Source organism: Pseudonaja textilis, chromosome 2 (genome assembly GCF_049901715.1).
Source record: "Pseudonaja textilis isolate UNSWEBS1 chromosome 2, rPseTex1.2, whole genome shotgun sequence".
NCBI lineage: Eukaryota > Metazoa > Chordata > Lepidosauria > Squamata > Elapidae > Pseudonaja > Pseudonaja textilis.
Genome location: NC_141991.1, coordinates 47,063,302 through 47,084,521, shown reverse-complemented (window position 1 = coordinate 47,084,521; position 21,220 = coordinate 47,063,302). Strand labels below are relative to the sequence as shown.

At 38.3% G+C, this 21,220-nt stretch overlaps 1 protein-coding gene across 2 annotated transcripts in view; it reads left to right on the top strand.

Annotated features, from left to right (window-relative positions):
• Positions 1–18,034, top strand: part of TPRA1 (transmembrane protein adipocyte associated 1) — a 34,549-nt gene extending 16,515 nt beyond the window's left edge. For both annotated transcript variants that reach the window (XM_026723254.2, XM_026723247.2), the window contains 8 exons: positions 3,091–3,177; positions 3,920–3,992; positions 6,642–6,721; positions 8,153–8,263; positions 8,466–8,526; positions 9,358–9,460; positions 11,892–11,972; positions 14,160–18,034. In XM_026723254.2, coding sequence (XP_026579039.1) covers positions 3,091–3,177; positions 3,920–3,992; positions 6,642–6,721; positions 8,153–8,263; positions 8,466–8,526; positions 9,358–9,460; positions 11,892–11,972; positions 14,160–14,394 — 831 coding nt within the window. In that variant the 3' untranslated portion in view covers positions 14,395–18,034. The remainder of the gene's footprint in view (positions 1–3,090; positions 3,178–3,919; positions 3,993–6,641; positions 6,722–8,152; positions 8,264–8,465; positions 8,527–9,357; positions 9,461–11,891; positions 11,973–14,159) is intronic.
• Positions 18,035–21,220: the final 3,186 nt, after the last annotated feature.

Below are 21,220 nucleotides of genomic sequence, written 5' to 3'. Positions count from 1 at the left end.
CAAATACCCTCTCTGATGGCTTTTTGTAGAACATTTTTGCCATTTACTTGTTTACTCAGCAAAATGCGTGCTGCTTTTTTTTCGTGCTTACAGTATTTGTTAACAGAGTGTAGTGGAAAATTTGGAAGTGCAACTCTAGTAAAAAGCCACAGGTCAGAATAAGGAAAGTGTTTGGAATCGTATCTTATTTAGACCTTAGCTGAAACTTAGTTGCAGAACTGAAATGACTTTACGGAACAAAGACTAAAGAGGCTCAGAAGGGAACAAAATAGGTAACTTACAGCAGAGTGATGAGCGGTTGAAAAACAGGAAATTGAGGCAAACAAAAAGAGACTTTAGAACAGTGGTTCCCAAAGTGGATGGTACCGCCCTCCTGGGGGGCAGTGGGATGCCTTAGGGGGTGCTGAGAGGCAAGGGGGGTGGCAGGGGGGCGCTAGGAGGTGGCAGGGGGCATGAGGTAAGCGGCAAGGTGCAATTCAGGGGTGAGAAAAAATCCTGCTGCTGCTGCGTTCAAGGAGAGGCCCCGCAGGATCACCCCATTGACTTGCACGCTCTGGTGCAAGGAGCTCAATGGGGTGATCCTGTGGGGCCTTGCCCCGAACGCAGCATTGGGAAAGGAGAGCAAAGCCAGAGTGGCTTTGCTCTCCTTTTCAAAACATCCCGCCACCGCTGTGTTTGGGGTGGTGAGCCTGCCAAGGGGAACAGGTGGCTTGTCTTCACCCGTCCCCCATTTGGGGCGAGGCCCTGCAGGTCCACCCCATTGAGCCCCTTGCACTGGAAGCACCTGCCCAAGCAAGTCCAAACAGAGCGGTGTACGCAGTCAATGGGGTGAGCCCGAGAGAGGGATAGAGAGAGGAAGAGAGAGAGAGAAAGAGAGAAGGAAGAAGAGAAAGAGAAAAGGGAAAGAAAGAAAAAGGGACAAAAAAGGGGGGGGATGGAAGGAAGGAACAGAAAGAAAAAGAAATAAAGAAAAAGGGACAAAAAAGGGGGGGGGTGGAAGGAAGGGACAGAAAGAAAAAAAATAAAGTAGGAGGGAGGGAAAGAGGAGAAAGATAATGAGATATCTATTCTAGTCCAATCACCTGCTCCAGCAGGGTTAGAAGGGAGTGTGTGTGTGTGTGTGTTCTCCTTGTAATTTACCAGTATATTTTGGTTTTGCCTTCTTCAGAATTGGCACTGTAATACATTGGGGAAAAGTAATTTTTTAGGGTGGAGGTCTGGTCCAATGGATCCTGTTTAAAGCCTCAACAAAATGTGAGAGTTTCCTGATAGTCTTGGCCACATTTCATCCACAAAACCTTTAATTAATAGAAGCCAAAGATGTTTCAATGTAGAAAAGGGCCTCTAAACTAGGCCTCATTTCAATCTGATGCATCGGGTCTCTCTCCCCCTCCCCCTCCATCCCCACCTTTCTTTGTCCCCTTTTCTTTCTTTCCCTTTTCCCTTCCTTTCCTTCCCTTCCCTTCCCTTCCCTTCCCTCCCTCCCTCCCTCCCTCCCTCCTCTTTCTTTCTTTCTTTCTTTCTTTCTTTCTTTCTTTCTTTCTTTCTTTCTTTCTTTCTTTCGTCTCTCTCTCTCTCTCTTTCCCTTTCCCAGGCTCACCCCATTGATTTGTTGTACCGCTCCGCTCGGACTTGCTTGGGCAGGTCCCTCCAGTGCAGCGGGCTCAATGGGGTGGACCTGCAGGGCTGGTACCTTGAACACGGCAGTGCCGGCACACTTGAAAAGTAGAGCAAAGCCAGAGGTTGGTAATTTTCGCTGCAAAGAATCACAAAAGCTTCTGGGTTGTGCACAAGAAGGGACACACGTGTCAGTGCAATTCAGCAGCATAAAATAAAGAAATACAAAAAACCCCAAATCAACAAGAATCAGCAAAGCATCTCTGATTAGATTTTATTCACTACTAGAATCTAATCAGAGATGCTTTGCCAATTTTAGTCCAATGACCTGCTTCAGCAGGGTTGGAAGGGAGTATGTGTATATGTGTGTGCATGGCTGTCAAAACTCCAAAAATAGGTCAAGTGGTTCTGAGGAGGCCAGTTAAGCAACCGGCCATTAAGTGAGGACCACTTGTATTTGGTTTGCCAGTCACCAAACCACGCCTACCCAGTCACGTTACCAGCAAACCACACCCTCAAATTAGGCCACACCCACAGAAATTTGAATTCCGCCACTGTGTTGGGGGCATTGAGGATGAGTTTGTAGCACCAAGGGGGCAGTGGACTGAAAAAGTTTGGGAACTTTAGAAGTTCTGTGGCAAACTTGTATTGCTTTGGAATTGCAGGGATGCAGTCACTAAACACAATTTATAAATATTTCCCCTGGGGAATTACATATAAGACTGCAGGATAAATGTATAGCACTGTAGGCTGTAAACATTACAGTGAGACATGTTTCTACATTTGAGGTTAGTCAAATGTAACTGTCAGTATTAGCCTTAACAGCATTTCTGGGCATATAACATTGGAGGCATTTATCCAGTAGGGATAGCATTCTGCAATGGTTGTGGGATTGCTTAGCAGTGTAACATTTCAAGTAGTGATTGGAAAGGCAGGAATATCTTAGAGAGAAAGTAGATATATTTTACTGGTGCAGCATTAGAAAGGATCCTATAGAGTCAACTTAGGTGAAGTATTGGGACTCATTGTATACTGTAAGTATACAGTATATACTTTCTCATATACTGAGGAAGCTTCATGTTTGTGAATATAATATAACGAGCATTACTGTGCTTTGAAATGTTATTAAGAAGAGAATAAGATAATGAAGTGTCTTTTTAGGGTTTTTAAACAATTCAACCATGAAGCATTTCTGTAGCCCTTTATGAAATATGGATGGATGGATGGATGGATGGATGGATAGATAGATAGATAGATAGATAGATAGATAGATAGATAGATAGATAGATAGATAGATAGATATAGTATGGGTAACCTGAAGCTTATTTTTCTATAGCTTTCTCACTTATAGCAGGGCATCCTATTTGTTATTTTCTCTGCTGTCTTAAGTTCTTATTTTTAGAAATTATTATTAGTCTCTATGTGTTAGCTCTGCACAACACACTTACTAAATTCCTAGCTATTTTCTTCCAGGTGTTTGTGGTTGCTGTGGTTGGGATTGCTCGGGCTGTTGTCTCCATGACAGTCAGTGCTTCTACTGCTGCTACAGTTACTGACAAGGTGAGATCAGCTTTAGTTTTAAGAGGTAGATCTAGATTTGATCCCTTCCCCTTTCCCACTTTCAGTATTGAATTTAATACTAACTTATAATCAGAGATGATAATAAACATATACTCGAGTATCTGGCATATACCTCTCAAAGAAAAAGTTGGAAATTTCAGTTAGATTACTCTCCTGATATTGTTGGAGGGATTCAGGGGTGGTCAAAATATAGTCAAAGTACATTGGGGGGGGTAGGAGATATCCATCCAAAGTGGGCAAATAATAACTAATTTAGAATGAGTTGTTAATGCAACTTATGGCTATTGCTGCACAAGACAAACACTTGAAAGGAAGTGTCAAAACATAAAGTACGAAGCTGAAATTCGTCCTCTTGAGTAATTGGAGCTGGAAGAAAAAGGCATCATAGTAAGAATTACTTTTACTTGCTTAACTTGTTGTGGCCAAGTGAACAAAGTTTCCTGAAAAATAATTAGCTGCCTTGAATAATTTAGTAAGAAACACTTATACTTGACAACATATGTGCAAAAAAGAAATAAATGTTGATATGTCATAGGTAGATACTACCAATAGTTCTTGTATATGATAGTGATTATTCAAATAAACAGAATCATGTATAATGTACTTATTTAAAAATGGTCAATCAGTGTCTTTTAATGTTCAGATTACTAATGTTGCACATTTACTCTCTCTTTTGACTTGCTGAATTTGGCTCTCTGATCTGTGTTGTCATCTCTTCTAGATCCTGTGGGAAATCACAAGATTTTTCCTTCTGGCTATTGAGCTGAGCATGGTGATTTTGGGCCTTGCATTTGGTAAGGAGTTTTTCTTAGTATTATAGGCACTCTTATTTTTTTTCTTTTCTATAAATTAAAATATGAGGTGGTAGTAAAATGCAAAATGAAGCAGTAATCAATTTACACAAGAAATAGTATTTCAATATTCCCTGCATTCAAAGAACAGGTAAATATTTACTCAGTAGTAGATGACAGCCACATAATGAGTCATGGTGGCACAGTGGTATGTAGTATTGCAGGCTAACTCTGCCCACTGTCAAGGATTCAGTCTTGACTGGCTCAGATTTCCATCCTTCTGAGGTCAGTAAAATGATGACCCAGATTGTTGCGGCAATATGCTGACGTTGTAAATCGCTTAGATAGTTCTGTAAAGCACTATAGGACAGTATATGTGTCTAAAGGCTATTGCTATTCTTTTATTGAATAAAACAGTTTGTTAAGTTATTGATTCTGTTCCAGTGTATTTCTGCTTAGTACATATTTTTATAAAATCACAAATTTTATTTATTTTTCATTTCTATATCAGTGCCCCTCCTATTCATAACAATACTCTGGTGTATATTAGACTAAGAGAGAGCAAAAAGGCCAACATCTAGTGAATTCATGGTTTCAACCAGGCTTCCAGGTACCTGCTCTGAAATTTGAAACATTGCCTTACTCTGACTGAGAATAAGCCATATGTAATCTTAAAAGGAAAAAAAAACATAAGGCACCCCCTCCCACATTTGCAGCAGTGTCTACATATATATTGCAAAACTTTTTAAAATTAGTTTTAAGAGTCTTCTTTTCATCAAATCTTGAGCCTACACCCAGTCTTAAAACAGTAATAACAAACATAGAACACTGGGCTGTATCTTTACTTAACTTTTCTCTACACTGAATTTCATTTTGTTGTATCTAACAAAATGAAATTCAATGTAGAGAAAAGTAAAGTCCTACACTTAGGCAAGAAAAACCAAAAGTACACATATAGACTGGGTGAAACCAGGCTCAATAGCAGTAACTGTGAGAGGGATCTTGGAGTCTTAGTGGACAGTCAGCGAAATATGAGCCAGCAGTATGCAGCAGCAGCCAAAAAAGCTAATGCAATCCTAAGTTGCATTAACAGAGGGATACAATCAAGATCAAGTGAGGTACTAGTACCACTCTATAAAGCCTTAGTAAGACTACACTTAGAGTTCTGCATCCAGTTTTATTCACATTATAAAAAAGATGTTGAGACTCTAGAAAAAGTACAGAGAAGAGCAACCAGGATGATTAGGGGACTGGAGACTAGAACATATGAGGAACGGTTACAGGAACTGGGCATGGCTAGTCTAGTGAAGAGAAGAACCAGGGGAGACATGAAAGCAGTGTTCCAATATCTGAGGGGCTGCCACAGAGAGGAAGGGGCCAAGTTATTTTCTAAAGCGCCTGTTGGCCAGATAAAGAATAATGGATGGAAACTGAACAAGGAGAGATTTAACCTGGAAACAAGGAGAAACTTTCTGACAGTGAGGACAATCAACCAATGGAACAGCTTGCCCTCGGAAGTTGTGGGAGCGCCATCACTTGAGACTTTCAAGATGAGATTGGACTGCCATTTGACATAAATGGTGTAGGGTCTCTCACTTGGGCGGGGGGTTGGACTAGATGACCTACAAGGTCCCTTCCAACTCTGATTATCTGTTATCTGATAGTTAGACAGTTAAACTTATTATGTATATGGTTTTACAAAATCTGTATGCAAGACTGATTTGTACTAGAAGTTACCATCATGTATTGTTTTACCTGTAGATAGCAGGAGCTAATCCTGTCCCTCCCTTGTGGCTCCCTGTGATTCTGTAGGCAGGTGGAATACAAATAGACTACTTGTCCCATGGGATGCTCTCCCAAGGCATTTGAATTACTCTGCTTTGATCCTTACCTTTTCATCCTGAGAATAGCTTAAGGAAATACTTATTTGGTGTTAGATAGACAGGATACATTGCCTATTCTTTGCATGCATAAATCAATGTTTTCTAGCTTAGCGCAGCTGGATGAAGGATGAGTTGAAGGAGAAAAACCTGGCACTCTTTCAAAATGTGCTGATATAACAATTTTAAGTTTTCAAGTGTGTTGATGTTTAATGCTCATATCTTAACTTTATGCTGCTTATCTCTGCATCAGGCAATGTAAGGGAGAAGCTCGCTTTATGCAAGATCAGTATTGCTGGATTTGTCTGAGGGTCCTCTGATTTTCAGCAATGAGCAATCCTGCACTATTTATTTATTTGTAAAATTTATTGGCCACCTGTCTTAACATAGACTTTTAAAAGGGGCAGTATTCCATTCCCTTCTTATGTGATCCCTTTCCTCACAATTGCAGTGCATAACATAGTCCATATAATAAAAAGTTCATGAGGATTATTGGGATTGATTCATTATGGGTTTTTTTCAACCATGGGATGTTTACTAAGCTATAATGGCCTGGATTCCATACAGTGCCAAGCCGGAATTGGTAGTTATTCACATTTTGTGACCCAGCAGGATTACACTGAGTAAACCTACATGTTTGCAGTTCTGTGACCTGTAAATAGTTAAAATGAATTATGGATTCTTGGATTTAGAAGCCAGAAAAGCTCTGTGAGAGGCAGGCACTCTAAGCTGTCCAGGGGTTCACTCAAGAGTATGATTTTTGTTCCATTAGGCCACCTGGAAAGCAAATCCAGTGTCAAGCGTGTCCTGGGTATCACCACTGTTCTGTCGTTGGCCTACTCCGTGACACAGGTAAGCATAATTAAGGCAGAAACACCTGGCTGTCTAGTTTATGCTCTCAAGGAAAAGCAATTCTTTGGTGCAAAATTCTAGCAGATGGTTTAATGTGAAATAAAGCTGGAAACCACATAAGTCTTAAGATAAATTTTGGGATAAGTTGGGAAGGGAATAATCTTGAATGTTATTTTGAGTTCAAGAATCCAAGTTGATAAATTGCACTAAGCCATGGTTAGTTTAAAAGTTTATGGACTAAACTACTAGCATACATCATGGTGTAGAAATCACACTGGCTGGCTTGGCATGAAATACTAACTAAGCTTTCATTACTATATTGCCTTGTCTAATGTTGGTCAGAATAAGGCATCTAACATGCAAACTTTAAGATGTTGAGAGGATTGAGATAGAAGCCCATGATTCTCAGGCCAGAGTAGCAATTATGTAAACATACAATAAGCGTTTGATATCTAAGCCATCGTGCATGGTGCCAAGACTCTATTAATTTGTGCAAAGGGCAGGAGAAAGAAGCCAGAAAGAAGAGTAAGTTAAGACCATCATGGCTCTAAGTGTCATCCTACCCTTCTCATTGATAGTGGGCAACCAGTTATTTCTACTGGTTTTAACTTGCACAGTTTTGGTGCTAAATTTTCTGCAGGACTGCATCTGTCCCCGAGTTACTCTAACACGTTTGATCACACCAGGAGAAGCAGTTAGTTGTTTCTCATTTTCAGGTGCTATCTTAAGTGTTTTTCCATGATGTGGCTGACTTTCTGAAATTATCTCCCATTAGAGGTCTGGTTAAAAATTTGGGGGGATTTTGGGGTTTGGATTCCATATATCACGTTGGGATGTTTTAATGTATTTATTAGGTATTTTTGCTTGATTATTGTGCTTTGTTTATTATTGTGGATTACCATCTGGAAACAAAGGTACAAGTGAATAAACAGACTGTAGGATGTCATTTTCTCTGCCATAAAGATTCTTTTGCAGCCGAACTATGAGTTTTCTATTTGGTATAGAAGAAGCAAATACGGAAGTTGTAAAATCAGGAAATCCATGACTTCCTGTCAAGTCTTGGTCAAGGTTAGGGTTATGTTAAATATATAATGTTACTTAGATTGTTGTAGGTGCCATTTTCTTCTACTATAACTATTACAGCTTTTTTTTTTATTTCACCAAGCAACATGGGAGCAATCTAAAGTACATTAATTGAATCCCATTTGTGTCTATCTCTATCCTGGGAATTAAATCCAAAGGCTGACATTGTTCCAGGTACAACAAATATTCTGAAGCTTCTCTTTTGCAAAATAGGCTGAGAGATGGTGTGATGCAAAGCTCTGACTTTTCAGTGATGCCTCTTCCTCAAGCATTTCAGAATGAAAACAGGAGCGTTTTCTGTAAATATTTATAGAATATCTTTTCTCATTGCTCCCTATCAATTTTCAGGGAACTCTCGAAATCCGTTATCCTGATGCTCAACTCTCAGCAGAAGATTTTAATATTTATAGCCATGGAGGAAGGCATTTCTGGCTTGCCAGCTCTAGTTTCTTCTTCCTGGTAAGTAAGAAAGTAAACTTTTTTGAGCACCAAAACTTTGGCATTTTTCCTGGATAACTAGAATTGCCTTTTTAAAATCTTATTAATATCTTGTAAATACAACAATATTAGTCCCAAGGAAAATAAGGCAGGATCTTGGATAATCTCTGTCTGCCATTAATAGCTTCTATGCCCACCCATCTGCCGTTTCTCTTCATGATAGGTTTATTCCTTTGTGGTGATGCTTCCAAAAACTCCCTTGAAGGATCGTATTTCTCTGCCATGTAAGTTAACTTTTCTCTCTTCAAGCTGGACTATTTTGTTCAGTTCTGCAGTATTAGGGTTTCCGTAGTTCCCAAAGGCAGGCTGCTGCTCCTGCTGTCTTGCAGGTCAAACCCAGTCATTTTCTTCTTTAAAGGTTTGCAAGTGTAGCTATAGTAGCAGTGAATCTATTCTTCCTTGAGCTAACTGATAACAAAAGCATTCTCCAATCTGGGGAGAGTTACAGAAGTTGGCATTAAGTACAGTCATCAGCTTAGTGGCCTCAGGGCCTTCTGCACTTGAGATAAGTTTTTTGTACCTATTATTTGATTGGAAAGGAGAAACTGAGACCCTTCCTGGGAAAAGCAAATCTTATAGCACATGAAACCTGCAACAGAGCACCTAATTTTGATTTTCTTTATTTCATATCAGGTAAAATATGTTCTTGGTGAGAGAAGCAGCCGTGCTTTCAAATGACACTCCCTTTCCTGCCTTCAATTTTAGAGTGTTAAACTGTGGTTACACTTAGCATGAATAAATAATTGTGGTCTTCGTTAACTTTATTATTTAAACTTCAAGTGCAGTGGAAGAAATGAAATGGATGAGTGCCATTCAGGATGGCCTTTGAGACCATAATAGAAAGAAGCAATAGGAGAATGAGCAAATTCAAATTATGTTAAATTTAATTTATGTTAAATTAAAATTGCACATAATTAGATGGTCCAATCATAAATGGAAAGTGCTGTGAAATTGGCATTTTGTGCTCAAGTGCTTTCAATGCTGGGTTTTACTGTGTTCCCTTAAAAAAAAAATCTTTCAGTAAATTGCTGTTTCTGTCTCTTGTGTTTTTCCAGCAAGGAAGAGTTTCTATATCTATGCAGGAATTCTTGCTGTGCTCAATTTAGTGCAAGGTATCGGCAGTGGTCTGCTTTGTGCAGGTATCATTGAAGGCTTATGGTAGGTATTCTGAAGTCTGATAGAGCCATAGAACCATCAAAATGACTTTTGGGTGGAGACAAACAGTTTCCAACCAATTTTTCAATAAAGATTAGCTTTTTCAGGTATAGACTCTGAAGTTACTGAGGGACAACTCTTTTCCCATCCCTGTTGTGCCCTCAGGGGTGGCCCCTTGGAATCTTTTATCTGCCATTGCATATGGAAGCCATCATTTCTTCCCTGGGCCCTTTCCTCCGTTTGATGGGGAGTGAATTATGTTCCATAATAGAGAGTAATCACCGTGGCCTGATTCCTAGGTCTAAAGTCTTTGTCTCTGTCCTTCTCTTATCTCTGTAAAGGTCAGTGGGAGGAAATCAAGATACTTGGTCCCTGTTACCTTTGAGCACTGCTTTATTTAAGTAGGCTGAACCAAACAGTGAGTCAAAGATCTCCCCTTTTATTTCACACACAGGGAGAATGTTCTTTGGAGCCTGGAGTAATTCATCTGGTGGCATGCTAGTTTCTTGTAGTTGCATTAAATACATTAATTTTTTATCTTCGTCCTGGGAACATGTGAGAATCTTCTTGTGGGTTTCTTAGGCCAGCAGCTCCTCCTTCCCTAGTTGAAACTGAGTGGCATTGGAGCTGGGGCGGCACAGGCAGTCAATTTGATCTCAACCTTGTGTGTGCTTGGCCTTAGGCCAACCTCCCAAACGTTTGGCCAGTGCAATTAACAAGGGGGAGATCAGGTTAGGTCGTGGAGGCAGATCTGGTCCACTGAAGAGGAGAAAGAAGAGCAAAAAGTGAGACTCCCACAGAAGACCCTGTTTTCCCCTGTAAAAGAGCTATTTTTCTTATAAAAGAATGGTTTATTGTTCTTCCTCATGGAATTGGGAACTGCACTATCAAGTACCCTAGGACCATTGGCTCACTTCTTCTAAAAAGCCTATTTAGCAAAAGTCTGTGTAGATTACACCACTTAGCTACATTCTCATTCTGAAAAGTGTATACCACTTAATAAAGCTTACTCCAAGTAGCGGTGAAGATAGCAACTGCTTACTTCTGTTGAAGTAACAGAAACAAGTTCGCAGAACGTGGGCAAAGCACAGAGAGGCACGATTAAGAGCCACCGTGTGCTTGGCTCAGTCGTATGGAAAATCTGGATTACCACATTCAGCTTATGCCTATCGTAAACACCTTGCTGTCATCCTGTACTGGAGATGGATTGAACGACAGTGACAAACTTAAACCACAAGCAAAGTAGGCACTAAATGGATTGACAATGGGCTGGATTTAGTCTCCTACACAAGTAAGGCTGTGAGAATGAATTCACAAACAAAGCTTCCCATGGAAAATAAACCAGTAAAGGAAAAAGCAAAAGGAACCCCAGACTTACTTGCCATGACTCTGCTTGATTATTTAAAACATTTATATAGTCACCCATCTTACCACAAACTCTGTGAAAAGCAGGGTGAACTGTTAGAAAAATAAGTAGTTTTTAAGGAATGGCATCTACTGGTACCCAGGAAGCAGCTCCCCTCAGTTTCAGGGCCTGCACCCTGGGACAGAATCTCTCCAGAGTTTTGCTCTGCTCTGCTCAACCCACCTGCTTCCAAAAATGCCCTAAAAATATGGCTTTCTCCTCACCCTTGCATCGGGGTGGCAGCAGGTTTTTTCAGGGAATTTCATTTCAGGTAATTGTGAGAATATATGTTTTTTTTCTGTTGGAAATTTTATAAAGCGCCCCCTGAAGTTATTTTTGGAATGGGCAGCCTAGAAATTGGATAAATTAAAAAAAAGCTTAGATGGCAAGAGTACAACTTTCAGTAGCCCTAGATACTCCCCCCCGCCCCCCCCAGCTTTAAGAGAAACTGGATGTGCTTTTATTCATTTTGTGGTACAAGAGCAGCATTCATTTATTCCCTAGTAGTTGGGAATAGATAACCTTACAGCTGGAGAATAATATTGTGATTTGTTTCAAGGATATTTTGATTGGGCAATTGCTGTGCCATGATGTAACAAAAAGAGAGCGAGCGAACACGTATGGTAGCTATTATCAGAATAAAACAAAAATGCAATCATTCCTACCTTTTAAAAATGAACATTCATGAGAGAATGGCCCTAGGCATTATTGAGGATAGGTTTAGTGCAGTCATTGAACTGTGTTTGTGGCCCCTTTGTCCCCTAGGCTGTGCAAACACTGTGTGATAAAAGGCCCTTTTGTGGAGAAACTCTGAAAGTATCTACTCTGACCTTGACTCTCTGGAGGTCTTTGAAGGAAGAAGCCGGGCCTGGGAACTGTCCCCTCTGGAAACTTATCTTTACTAAGCCTTCTTTCTCGGCTTCTCTGTTGTCAAGGAATACAACCCTTTCCTGAAAATTGAGTCTGTGGCATGCGTGTTAGTAGTGTAGAAGCAGATGCTAAATGTTTTTGTGTTTCATCTGTTCACAGCTGTGTGGATGCCACCACCTTCCTCTATTTCAGCTTTTTTGCTCCACTCATCTATGTGGCATTTCTGAAAAGTTTCTTTGGGTAAGCTTTTTCATTTATTTTATTACAGTCCCTTAATCTTGTTTCTTGGGGGTTATGTGTCCAGGGAGGTTTAGACTAGAGCAGACAAATAACTTCCTCACTATACAGTAATTGAATTGAAATTCCAACCATAGTAATGAGAACAGCAATTTAAAAAAATGTAGAGGTAGTCTGCTATTTTCCACTATACTTGGGACCAGAATTTCCATTGCTTAATGGAAACCTAGTTTCTGTGTGAGTCATGTCTGATTTTACACCCTTGTCTGACAGCGTTGTTAAGCAAATTGCTGCAGTTGTTAAGTGAATCATGCAGTCATTAAATGAACCTGGCTTCTCCGTTGACTTTGCTTGCTGAAAGCCAGGTGGAGAGGTCACAAAATGGTGATCACGTAATACCAGGATGCTGCAACTGTAAATGCTTATCAGGTGGCCAATCACTCAAATTTTGATCATATGCAATGGCCATAAATGTGAGGCTCAGTTGTAAGCCCAGCAACACTATACATTATGTTGGTCTGTGAAATGGAGACAATAAGGCCATTTAAAAAATAATAAAGTGCAGTTTAGCTAAAGTGGTGAACAGAATAAAAGGTAAAGGTTCCCCTTGCACATACATGCTAGTTGTTTCCGGCTCTAGGGGGCGATGCTCATCTCCGTTACAAAGCCGAAGAGAATAAAGCAATTCTAATTCCCAGGGTTAGTAAATACCAGGAATTCTTTTTGCCAGTGTTCTAAAAGAATATTTATTGAATTTAGACTGCCATCTGGTGGCTGCATGGGGAATTGAGAAATACTTGAAATAATTTAAATTGCTCTTAAATTGCTGATCAGTTATTCTGTCTGTTTTATGTTCAGGCAGATTTGTCCAGAACTTGCATATTTTTTATTGTTAGCTTTTGATTTGTCGGTTTTATGTTCAGGCAGATTTGTCCAGAACTTGCATATTTTTTATTGTTAGCTTTTGATTTTGCTGGAAATGTATTTGTAGGATTGCTTAGCAAAAAGGAAGAGGGTTCCTGAATTTAATGGACAAACCTCATCAGCTGGTAATCTCTATTAAAAGGGCAGAAACTCAGCCTTTTTTCTGCTTCACACAACTGTTCCTTGTAGCAGATAGCACAGGGGAATAATGCCACAGGCATATGTCATTTTTTAAAAGTCGAGCATTGTGGTAATTAACTAAGAGAAAAGGAGCATTCTGAAAATGTGTTTTTTTACCATGTTGTTGCTTGAGGAGAGCATTTTAATTAATTAATTATTCTAATTTATATAGCTGCCCATCTCATATTTAATTTATATAGCTGCCCATCTCACATTTAACTCATATTTAATTTTAATTACAATATACATAGCATGATTTTTAGAGCAAGCAAAATGTTTGTCTATTTTATTACTTGATGAGTTAGATAGAAGTATTTTTATGCCTGTTAAAGTTAGATAATACCAGAGCTTCTTTGCCCAATGCTACGGGTATAGCACATCAAAGCTTACCCTAATTCAAATAGACATTTTGATGTAGGCGTTTGATTTTAGTATGGTGCTGGTTCTTAAATCAACAATATTATTTATGATTGTAGTTATGAATACAAGAACAATAAAGGAAAGCCAGTTTGGTCTAATGGTTAAGCCTAGAAAGTAGGATGCTGAAAGTTCAAATCCTACTTTAGCCATGAAATCCATTTGGTGACTTTGGGCCAGTCACTTTCTCTCAGCCCAACCTACCTCACAAGGCTGTTGTGAGGAAAAATAGGAGGAAGATTTGTTGTATATGTTTGCCACCTTGGGTTGTTTGTAAAAATAATAAAGCAGGCGAGATACAAATAAACAATAAATAAGCCATATATTGCCGATCGCTATTTATTTCAGGAATTATGTGCAATAGGAGTGGTGTGGTGGTCTAGAGGTGGAGCTCTCACCTCACAATCAGGAGGCTGTGAGTTCGATCCTAGGTAGAGGCAGATATTTCTCTCTCTGGACAGAAGGAGAATCTGCTGAACAAAAACTCCGCATTGGTGACAGGAAGGGTATCCGGCCATTAAACACTCTGCTAGCTCCATTCGATTGCCCAGACTCTACTCTGCAAGGGATTATGGGGTTGTTAAAAGATGATGATGATGATTATGAGCAATAGATTCTCTCCTTACCCAGAATTAGAGGAGCTTCTCCTTTTCTTTCTTTTTATTTTAGGTCTGAACCAAAGATCCTCTTCTCCTATAAATGCCAGGTGGATGAACCTGAGGATGTTGATGTGCATCTTCCCCATGCTTATGGGGTAACCAAAAAAGAAGGGCTGGATTCTGGCTTCTACTCCAACACTCAGATTGACACCACGGCATACCTGGACGATGTTGCTTCCATGCCGTACCACGTGGGCAGCATCAATAGCATTGACAGTGATCGATGGAAAGCCATTAACTCCTAAAGGCAGATGTGGTTGAAAGAATCACTTTCTCTTGCACCCCTTGTTCCATTCGGATAATCTTTTGGAACTCTGATGTGTTTGTCTTCTCTTTCATTGGAGGTGTTATTTTTAACAAAGATATTTGAATTCTGTATGGAACATAAAATTGACAACTGTAGTCTTCCTGGAAAGACAATACTCATCTTTGTGAGACAGCATACAGATTGCTTCATTTCAGACATGCATAAATGCTGACTTTTCATATTCTTGGCATTCCAAATCTACATGGTTAGACCGTTTGTCACCTTTTGTTCGTGATAAAATGCACATTCTACCAGGAATATTGACTATTCCTTCGGATACACACCCACACACAAACAATCTGAAATTAAGGTTGGAATGCCTTGTTTGCATTTTATTTTATTTTTAGGTTTGATTTAGTTATTATTTATATTCCCAACAAGTTCAAATTCCCAGCAGTAATCTTCACTTTGGAATTGGAGGATAATAGCATAGTTCCTACATTTTGGGCAACTAATGTGTGATTGAAATGGGGGTGAGAGAACTCTGGAAGTTTTTGAGCATCTCATAATTCTTACCAGGGAAGTTGGGAGTATATTACATTTTAAAAAGACCTTACATAGAGAAGGAGAGGAAAGGAAAGTAGTCAGCAAGGAAAGGTCTCTGGAACACATTGCTGTGTTACTGAACTACTGTGACTTATTGACATGCAGGCATGTGTCATACACTGTATAATTTTCAGAATGAGAATGTAGCCAAGTGAGTGTTATGGAATGATGTACTGTAAGACCAACAGCACTTCTGTGCAAATGGGATGGGGTAGGGAGAAGATGGCTTAGATGGAAATTCTAAAATGAAAAGGGTAGAAGAGCAAATAGAAATATTTTAGGAGCCTGTTTTAGACAGCTTGCTATTGATGCTTGGAATGGCATCTAAATAGAGTGCAAACCTGAAGTGACTATGAGGTCTAGATTAAAGACAAGCTATTTATAATATTAGTTGTGATCTGGTCCTCCTGGTTAGGACCGTATTAATAAGGATAGTGTTGGACCTGGTTTTTCTGTAATCTTTGGTAACACTTGGCTGATAATTGCATTAGTAAAGTTGGTAATGCCCGAATTTGGAAGACTTCTGGAGGCTTTTCTTTGAGATTAATAAAGTAAAAGAATGTTAATTTCTTTTATTATAATCAAGATGTTTCTGGAAAGAGAATAATATAAGACTGGCTATACTCTGAAGGCAAGATGAAAAATAGCATATCTAAAATGTTCCAAAAAGCTTGCATTTTGTGCCCATGCATTATGCCTTTTGTTATTGTCGATGTTCTTGCTGTAAGGTTAAGTGGAAAATGCATAATTATGGGCACCCTTAATAATGTGCGAACTGTGGGTAAAATTATTTGAATAGAGACTGGCTAGGAGGCAAATGTAGACACAGCTAATTGGATTTAAAATTCCATAAAATAAGAATGACAAACCAAAATGTATTTTTCCTATTGTTACGATGGCATTAATTCAGGATCATTTATGCTACAAATGGATGAATAAGGTTAGGATTCCAGAAACTCACAGTAATTTTTTAAAGATTTATTTGCTTTAAGGAAGCCTTTTAGAACTGAGGCACAAAAAGAAAAAAAAATATTTTGTCTACTGAATGCAGACGTTATTCTCTTTTTCCTAAAAATTCTGCCATTTGTGATTTCTGCTTGCTAAAGCCAACACCAATGTACATAAGATCTTGGTTTTAAGTGTTTCAAAATGATCTAAATTCAGAAAAAGAAGACTCATGCTTAAAACTGCTATTTGGATGTGTTGTTAATGAAGATTAGCATGTTTGATATGATAGAAAACAAAAATTTGTCTTTAATTTTGCTGTTGGCCAGAGTAGCAGTTTCTAAACATCACAATTTGGTACTTTAATTTGACTTGCTGGTGTTAGAAGCATTATTGTCTTGTGGCAAGAAATCTTACATAATTTGTAATTGACATCTCATTAATCTTTATGATGTTAATTGGAATTAGGCTGGTGGAAACCTCTGTTCAGAAATGATAATTTATTGCAGCATTATGTGAGCTGGATCATACAAAACTTGTATTCCCAGGCAACTGGTCAGTTTTTATTAATTTCTCAATTCCCTACTTCTATAGGATATCCCAATCTCTTTCTCCTCCCCAGCCAGAATGCCCCAATATCCTTACATGGGCTACTCTCATTAGAGTGGATTAGTGTTATAGACCCACAGATCTGGAAGGAATAAAATTGGAGAAAGCTTCCGGCACCTTAAGGTGCATTTGTGAAATGAAAGGATTCTTAATATGAAGACGGATATCTTTGATAATGTGAATCGGGATGAGATGACATTTCAGATACGTTTACTAACCATGTTCTGCATCAAATATCGTCCATTCACTCAACTATGATCACTTTTCCACTGTAGAATCCTGTTGTTCATCACCACAATGACTTGATTGTTAAACGCCTCTTTATATATCTACCTTTGTCTTCTGCTGCTGAGGAGAAACTGCACTAAGTGAAAGAAATGTCTTCTTCCAAGTATACTGATTTTAAAGTGTATATAGATAATGCCTTCCATGTTCAGAGCAAAATACCATCCATAAACAGACAATGTTTGTGGAGGTGAATGTATTGTATCTCTCATGAAATGTTGGAACAAACTTTAAAAATAAAGCTATGTATATTTTTGTCTGTAAAATAAATGACCTTTGACGTAAATGAAGACATCTCCCCCATCAGCGATAATCTGCCTGCATTCCCCATATTTTTCTGCTAATTCCTCCACTCCCCCCAAAAAAACACCCAAGGTAGCCTGCTATACTGTAATGAAATGCTTTTATTTTAAGGAAAAAAGTCATTGTTAAGATTGTTTTTAGTTGTTTTTAGATTGTTTTAGATTGTGTTGTTTTTTGGCTCAAGTTTTAGAGTGGTGTTTTCAGATTGTGATCACACCGTCAGATAGGGCTCAGTGTCACATCAACCTAGAACTAACTGGGTTTGATATTTTAAATTTTATTAAACAAATGTCCTTGAAGAAGAAGAATCTTAAACCTTGTTATTTATTTAAATATAAATCAAATACATTGAAGAAGGAAACAATCACTATAATACAGGTAGTCCTTGACTTACGACCACAGTTGAGCCCAAAATGTTCATTGTTAAGCAAGACAATTGTAACTTTTCTTGCCACAGTTGTTAAGTGAATCACTGCAGGTATTAAGTTAGTAATATGGTTGTTAAACGAACCTGGCTTCCGTATTGACTTTGCTTGTCAGAAGATCGCAAAAGGGGATTCCATGACCCTGGGACACTGCAACCATCATACTAGTTGCCCAACATCTGAATTTTGGTCATGTGACCATGGATTCTGCAATAATCAAGTGTTAAAAATGGTCATAGGTCACTTTTTTCAGTGCCATTGTAACTTCAAACTGTCACTCAGTGAACTACTGTTAGTTGAGGACTACCTGTAGTACTTTTGGGATTCACATGTGAAGCAGATTCAGTTTATGTTGCTTAGTTAGATATAAAGAGATTATGGTAAAACTATTCTCACCCCCCACCCCCAGTGCTTGCTTTGAGTAAGTCCCTCTACTCAATAAAGTGAACTATTTTTGAAATGCCTCTCTGTTTATTAAACTTGTCCTTCATCTTCGTGAATACCAGGACTGTAGAAATATAAAATACTATGATCAATGAAAAATGGCAGCAACTTCACTGGTCCATAATTAAACATCTGGGTAAATGAAAAAGTATGAAATCAATAATTGCAAAATTAGTGCTGACAACTGAAAAAGAAAAACTTCCTTTAACCACAATAACGCACATTTCCCTGGTTATCTTTGGCTGTGGGATACAATTATTGGTGCATGCTGTTTTAGACTTTAAACAGCAATATAGTATTTTGAATGGGGCTTGAAAAAAAATCCAGACAGCTAGTACTTAATACTAGTACTTTGTTCCATTATTATTCTGAATAGCACAGAATATAAATTCCAAACAATAAAATATACTATAAATTGCGTTTCCTTTAAAACTCGGGCACCTGAATTTGCCCTGGAGCGGATGAAAACTTGATCCCAAACTTGGGAGAGTCTAACTTAGCAAAACGTTGTTTTTGCTCCTCCCAACAGTACAAATCCTGAATACTTATGGCAAAGTGAAAATGTTTTATTAAGAGGGAGGGTCAAGTCTTCATTTTGGGTACAGAATAAGAGACATGAGAGTTAAACGAGAAAACTGATCATAACATTCCACAAGTGGCAAATTAATTGGTTTCATCACCCTCATTTTCAATTGAATTTGTATGTTTCTTAATGTTTGCAGTTATATTCAAGGACTTCCAGAATAGAGTCACTATTGTTTCATTGCTGAAAAAGCTAATTCTTGTACAATAAAACAAGAGAAATGGTTTTGGCTAAAAAGAAAGCACGGTTCCTGAACTTCAAAATTAAGCATGGGTATCATGTTAAAATGTTAAAATCAATTTTATTAACAAGCCTATAAATCTAGATTGATAATATTAAAGCAAAATAAATAAATGCTTAACTCTGGCTGTTCTGATTTCTTCATGGCAGTTATTATTTTGGTTGAAAAGGAAAATAGAAAACATCAAACAACAATAGCCATTAAATCCCTAAGTTTTTGTGTTTCTGTATGTTCTGCACTATTTGAAGTTTGCAAGTTTTAAGACCAGCCCTACTTTGTTTTTAACTATGCTTTTATGTATTTATTTATATCCCACTTTTATTATTTTTACAAACAACTCAAAGTGACTAACACAGGATTGTCAAACTTGCAGGCCAGATGTGTCACATGCTCCCCACGTCCGGTTTAGCAAAGGGGAAAAAGTTGCAATACGTCATGTGATGATGCGAGTTTGAAATCCCTGGCATAACATATCCAACACACCCTCGTCTTATTCTCCCCACGACAACCCTGGGAGGTGTGCTGAGCTGAGAGTGATTGGCTAAAGTTACCCAGCTGGTTTTCATGGCTAAGGCAGGACTAGAATTCACACTCTCTTGGTTTCTAGCCTGGTGCCTTAACCACTAGACCAAACTGCCTTTTCTATGGGTTGTTGTGAGCTGGTTAGAATCATTATATGAGATAGGTGGCCAAATAAATCCTTTAAATAAAAATAACTATGGTAAGGGGAGGGTGATATATTTCCAGCGAGCAGGCACCATCATGGAAAAGTCATGCCACCTTGGTCCCGTAAGTTGACATGGTTCCCATCCTATTGGAGTTGTGGGACAGACCCTGGGAAGAAGGAGGCCCAATAATAATCCAGTCCTATGTTGTGTGGGGCTTTCTAGTGGTAACCAGCACTTAATTTAGATTGAAGAATTACAATATTGAAGAACTAGTCTTGCCATTGCATTTTGGACTTAGAATTAGGTGTTGGAATTAGGTGTTTTTAAATGTATGTAAAAAAATAAATTGCTTGTAGAGGAAAGAGAACCACTGTAATTATGAAATGGATTACACACAAATACACACATGCACACACACTGCTGTAGGCAATAGCTAGCCCTTTGTTTTTGAATTTAAATAATTGAATTTTATCATTCTTTTCATGCTTAGTAAATATTGGAAGTTTTCTTTGTGCTGGTTGCTATGGTGATACAAGACCAAGTCCCTTTACAGATTAAGAAATAAACTAAACCTACAATTAGCAGCTTCAGGTACTCAAACAGATAACAAACATTCTATGATTTTGCATTGGAGGCAGTCAGCTTTTATTATAATACAACAGCTAAATGTTTGTGGTTTTAATGTGCCTTGAATTTTGAAACTTCAATTTTTATTCCTTTTTAAGGTGCTATCAGGAACAACAGAATAAAATAAAAAGCATTTATTTTCATTATGACTTCCTATGGTTGCCACATATTGTACCAGTAATCCCAAATACAACTGTTATTTTGGGTTGGAACAGGGACAAATGTTCCTCCTTCAACTTTTTAAGGCAATATGTTTTGATCTATTTTTAATTGCCAAATTTGATCCATTTTAATTAGAAAAAAATGAAGCTTTATTGTGTAGTGCACAAAAGTTTGGAAGCTCAGAAGCAAGAAAGGTTGAAAGGCTTTTTATCAGAGATGGAAAGCATTTAAATGGAAATCTCCAGTAGCAACTGGATTTTATCAGTTACAGAACACTGTGTTTTTCTCAGTATATTTAGTATCAGTAACCATTATGTTTGCCTTGGTAATTGACAATCTATTTTATAAGTAAGCAAATAATTAAATAGTCAGAATCTTATCAAATGATCTTACCTTACAGAGTTAGCATTATGAGAAAAAATGGCAGAATTATGCCATCTTTTGCTCTTGAGGAAAGGTAGGCTATAAATTGACAAACAAATAATGTATAGTAATGAGACTCAGTTCACAGCTTCTAATGATCTGTCAACATTTGGAAAGGCACAAGTTTTTGATGCCCACAAATTTTATTCAAAATTATATGCAACCTTGAGTTTGTATCTATTGTTTGCTCTTGTATTGTTATGGTTGAAGCTGAAATATTCATTGACAGGTAGGACATTGCAATGTATGATTTTATATACTATACTTAGATTGGACTGATGGCAGCGTAATTCTAGATTTTCTAGGTCTAGAATTTCAAGTCTGGTGGCATAAGGTATTCTGCAACAAGTAGAGAGGAGTCGAGAACTCTTTTTGTGAAATATTTCTGGACTTTCTCAACTGTGTTAATATCAGATACATAGCGTGGGTTCCAGACTGATGGGCTGTATTCGAGTATTGGTCTAGCAAATGTTTTGTATGCTCTAGTTAGTAATGTAATATTA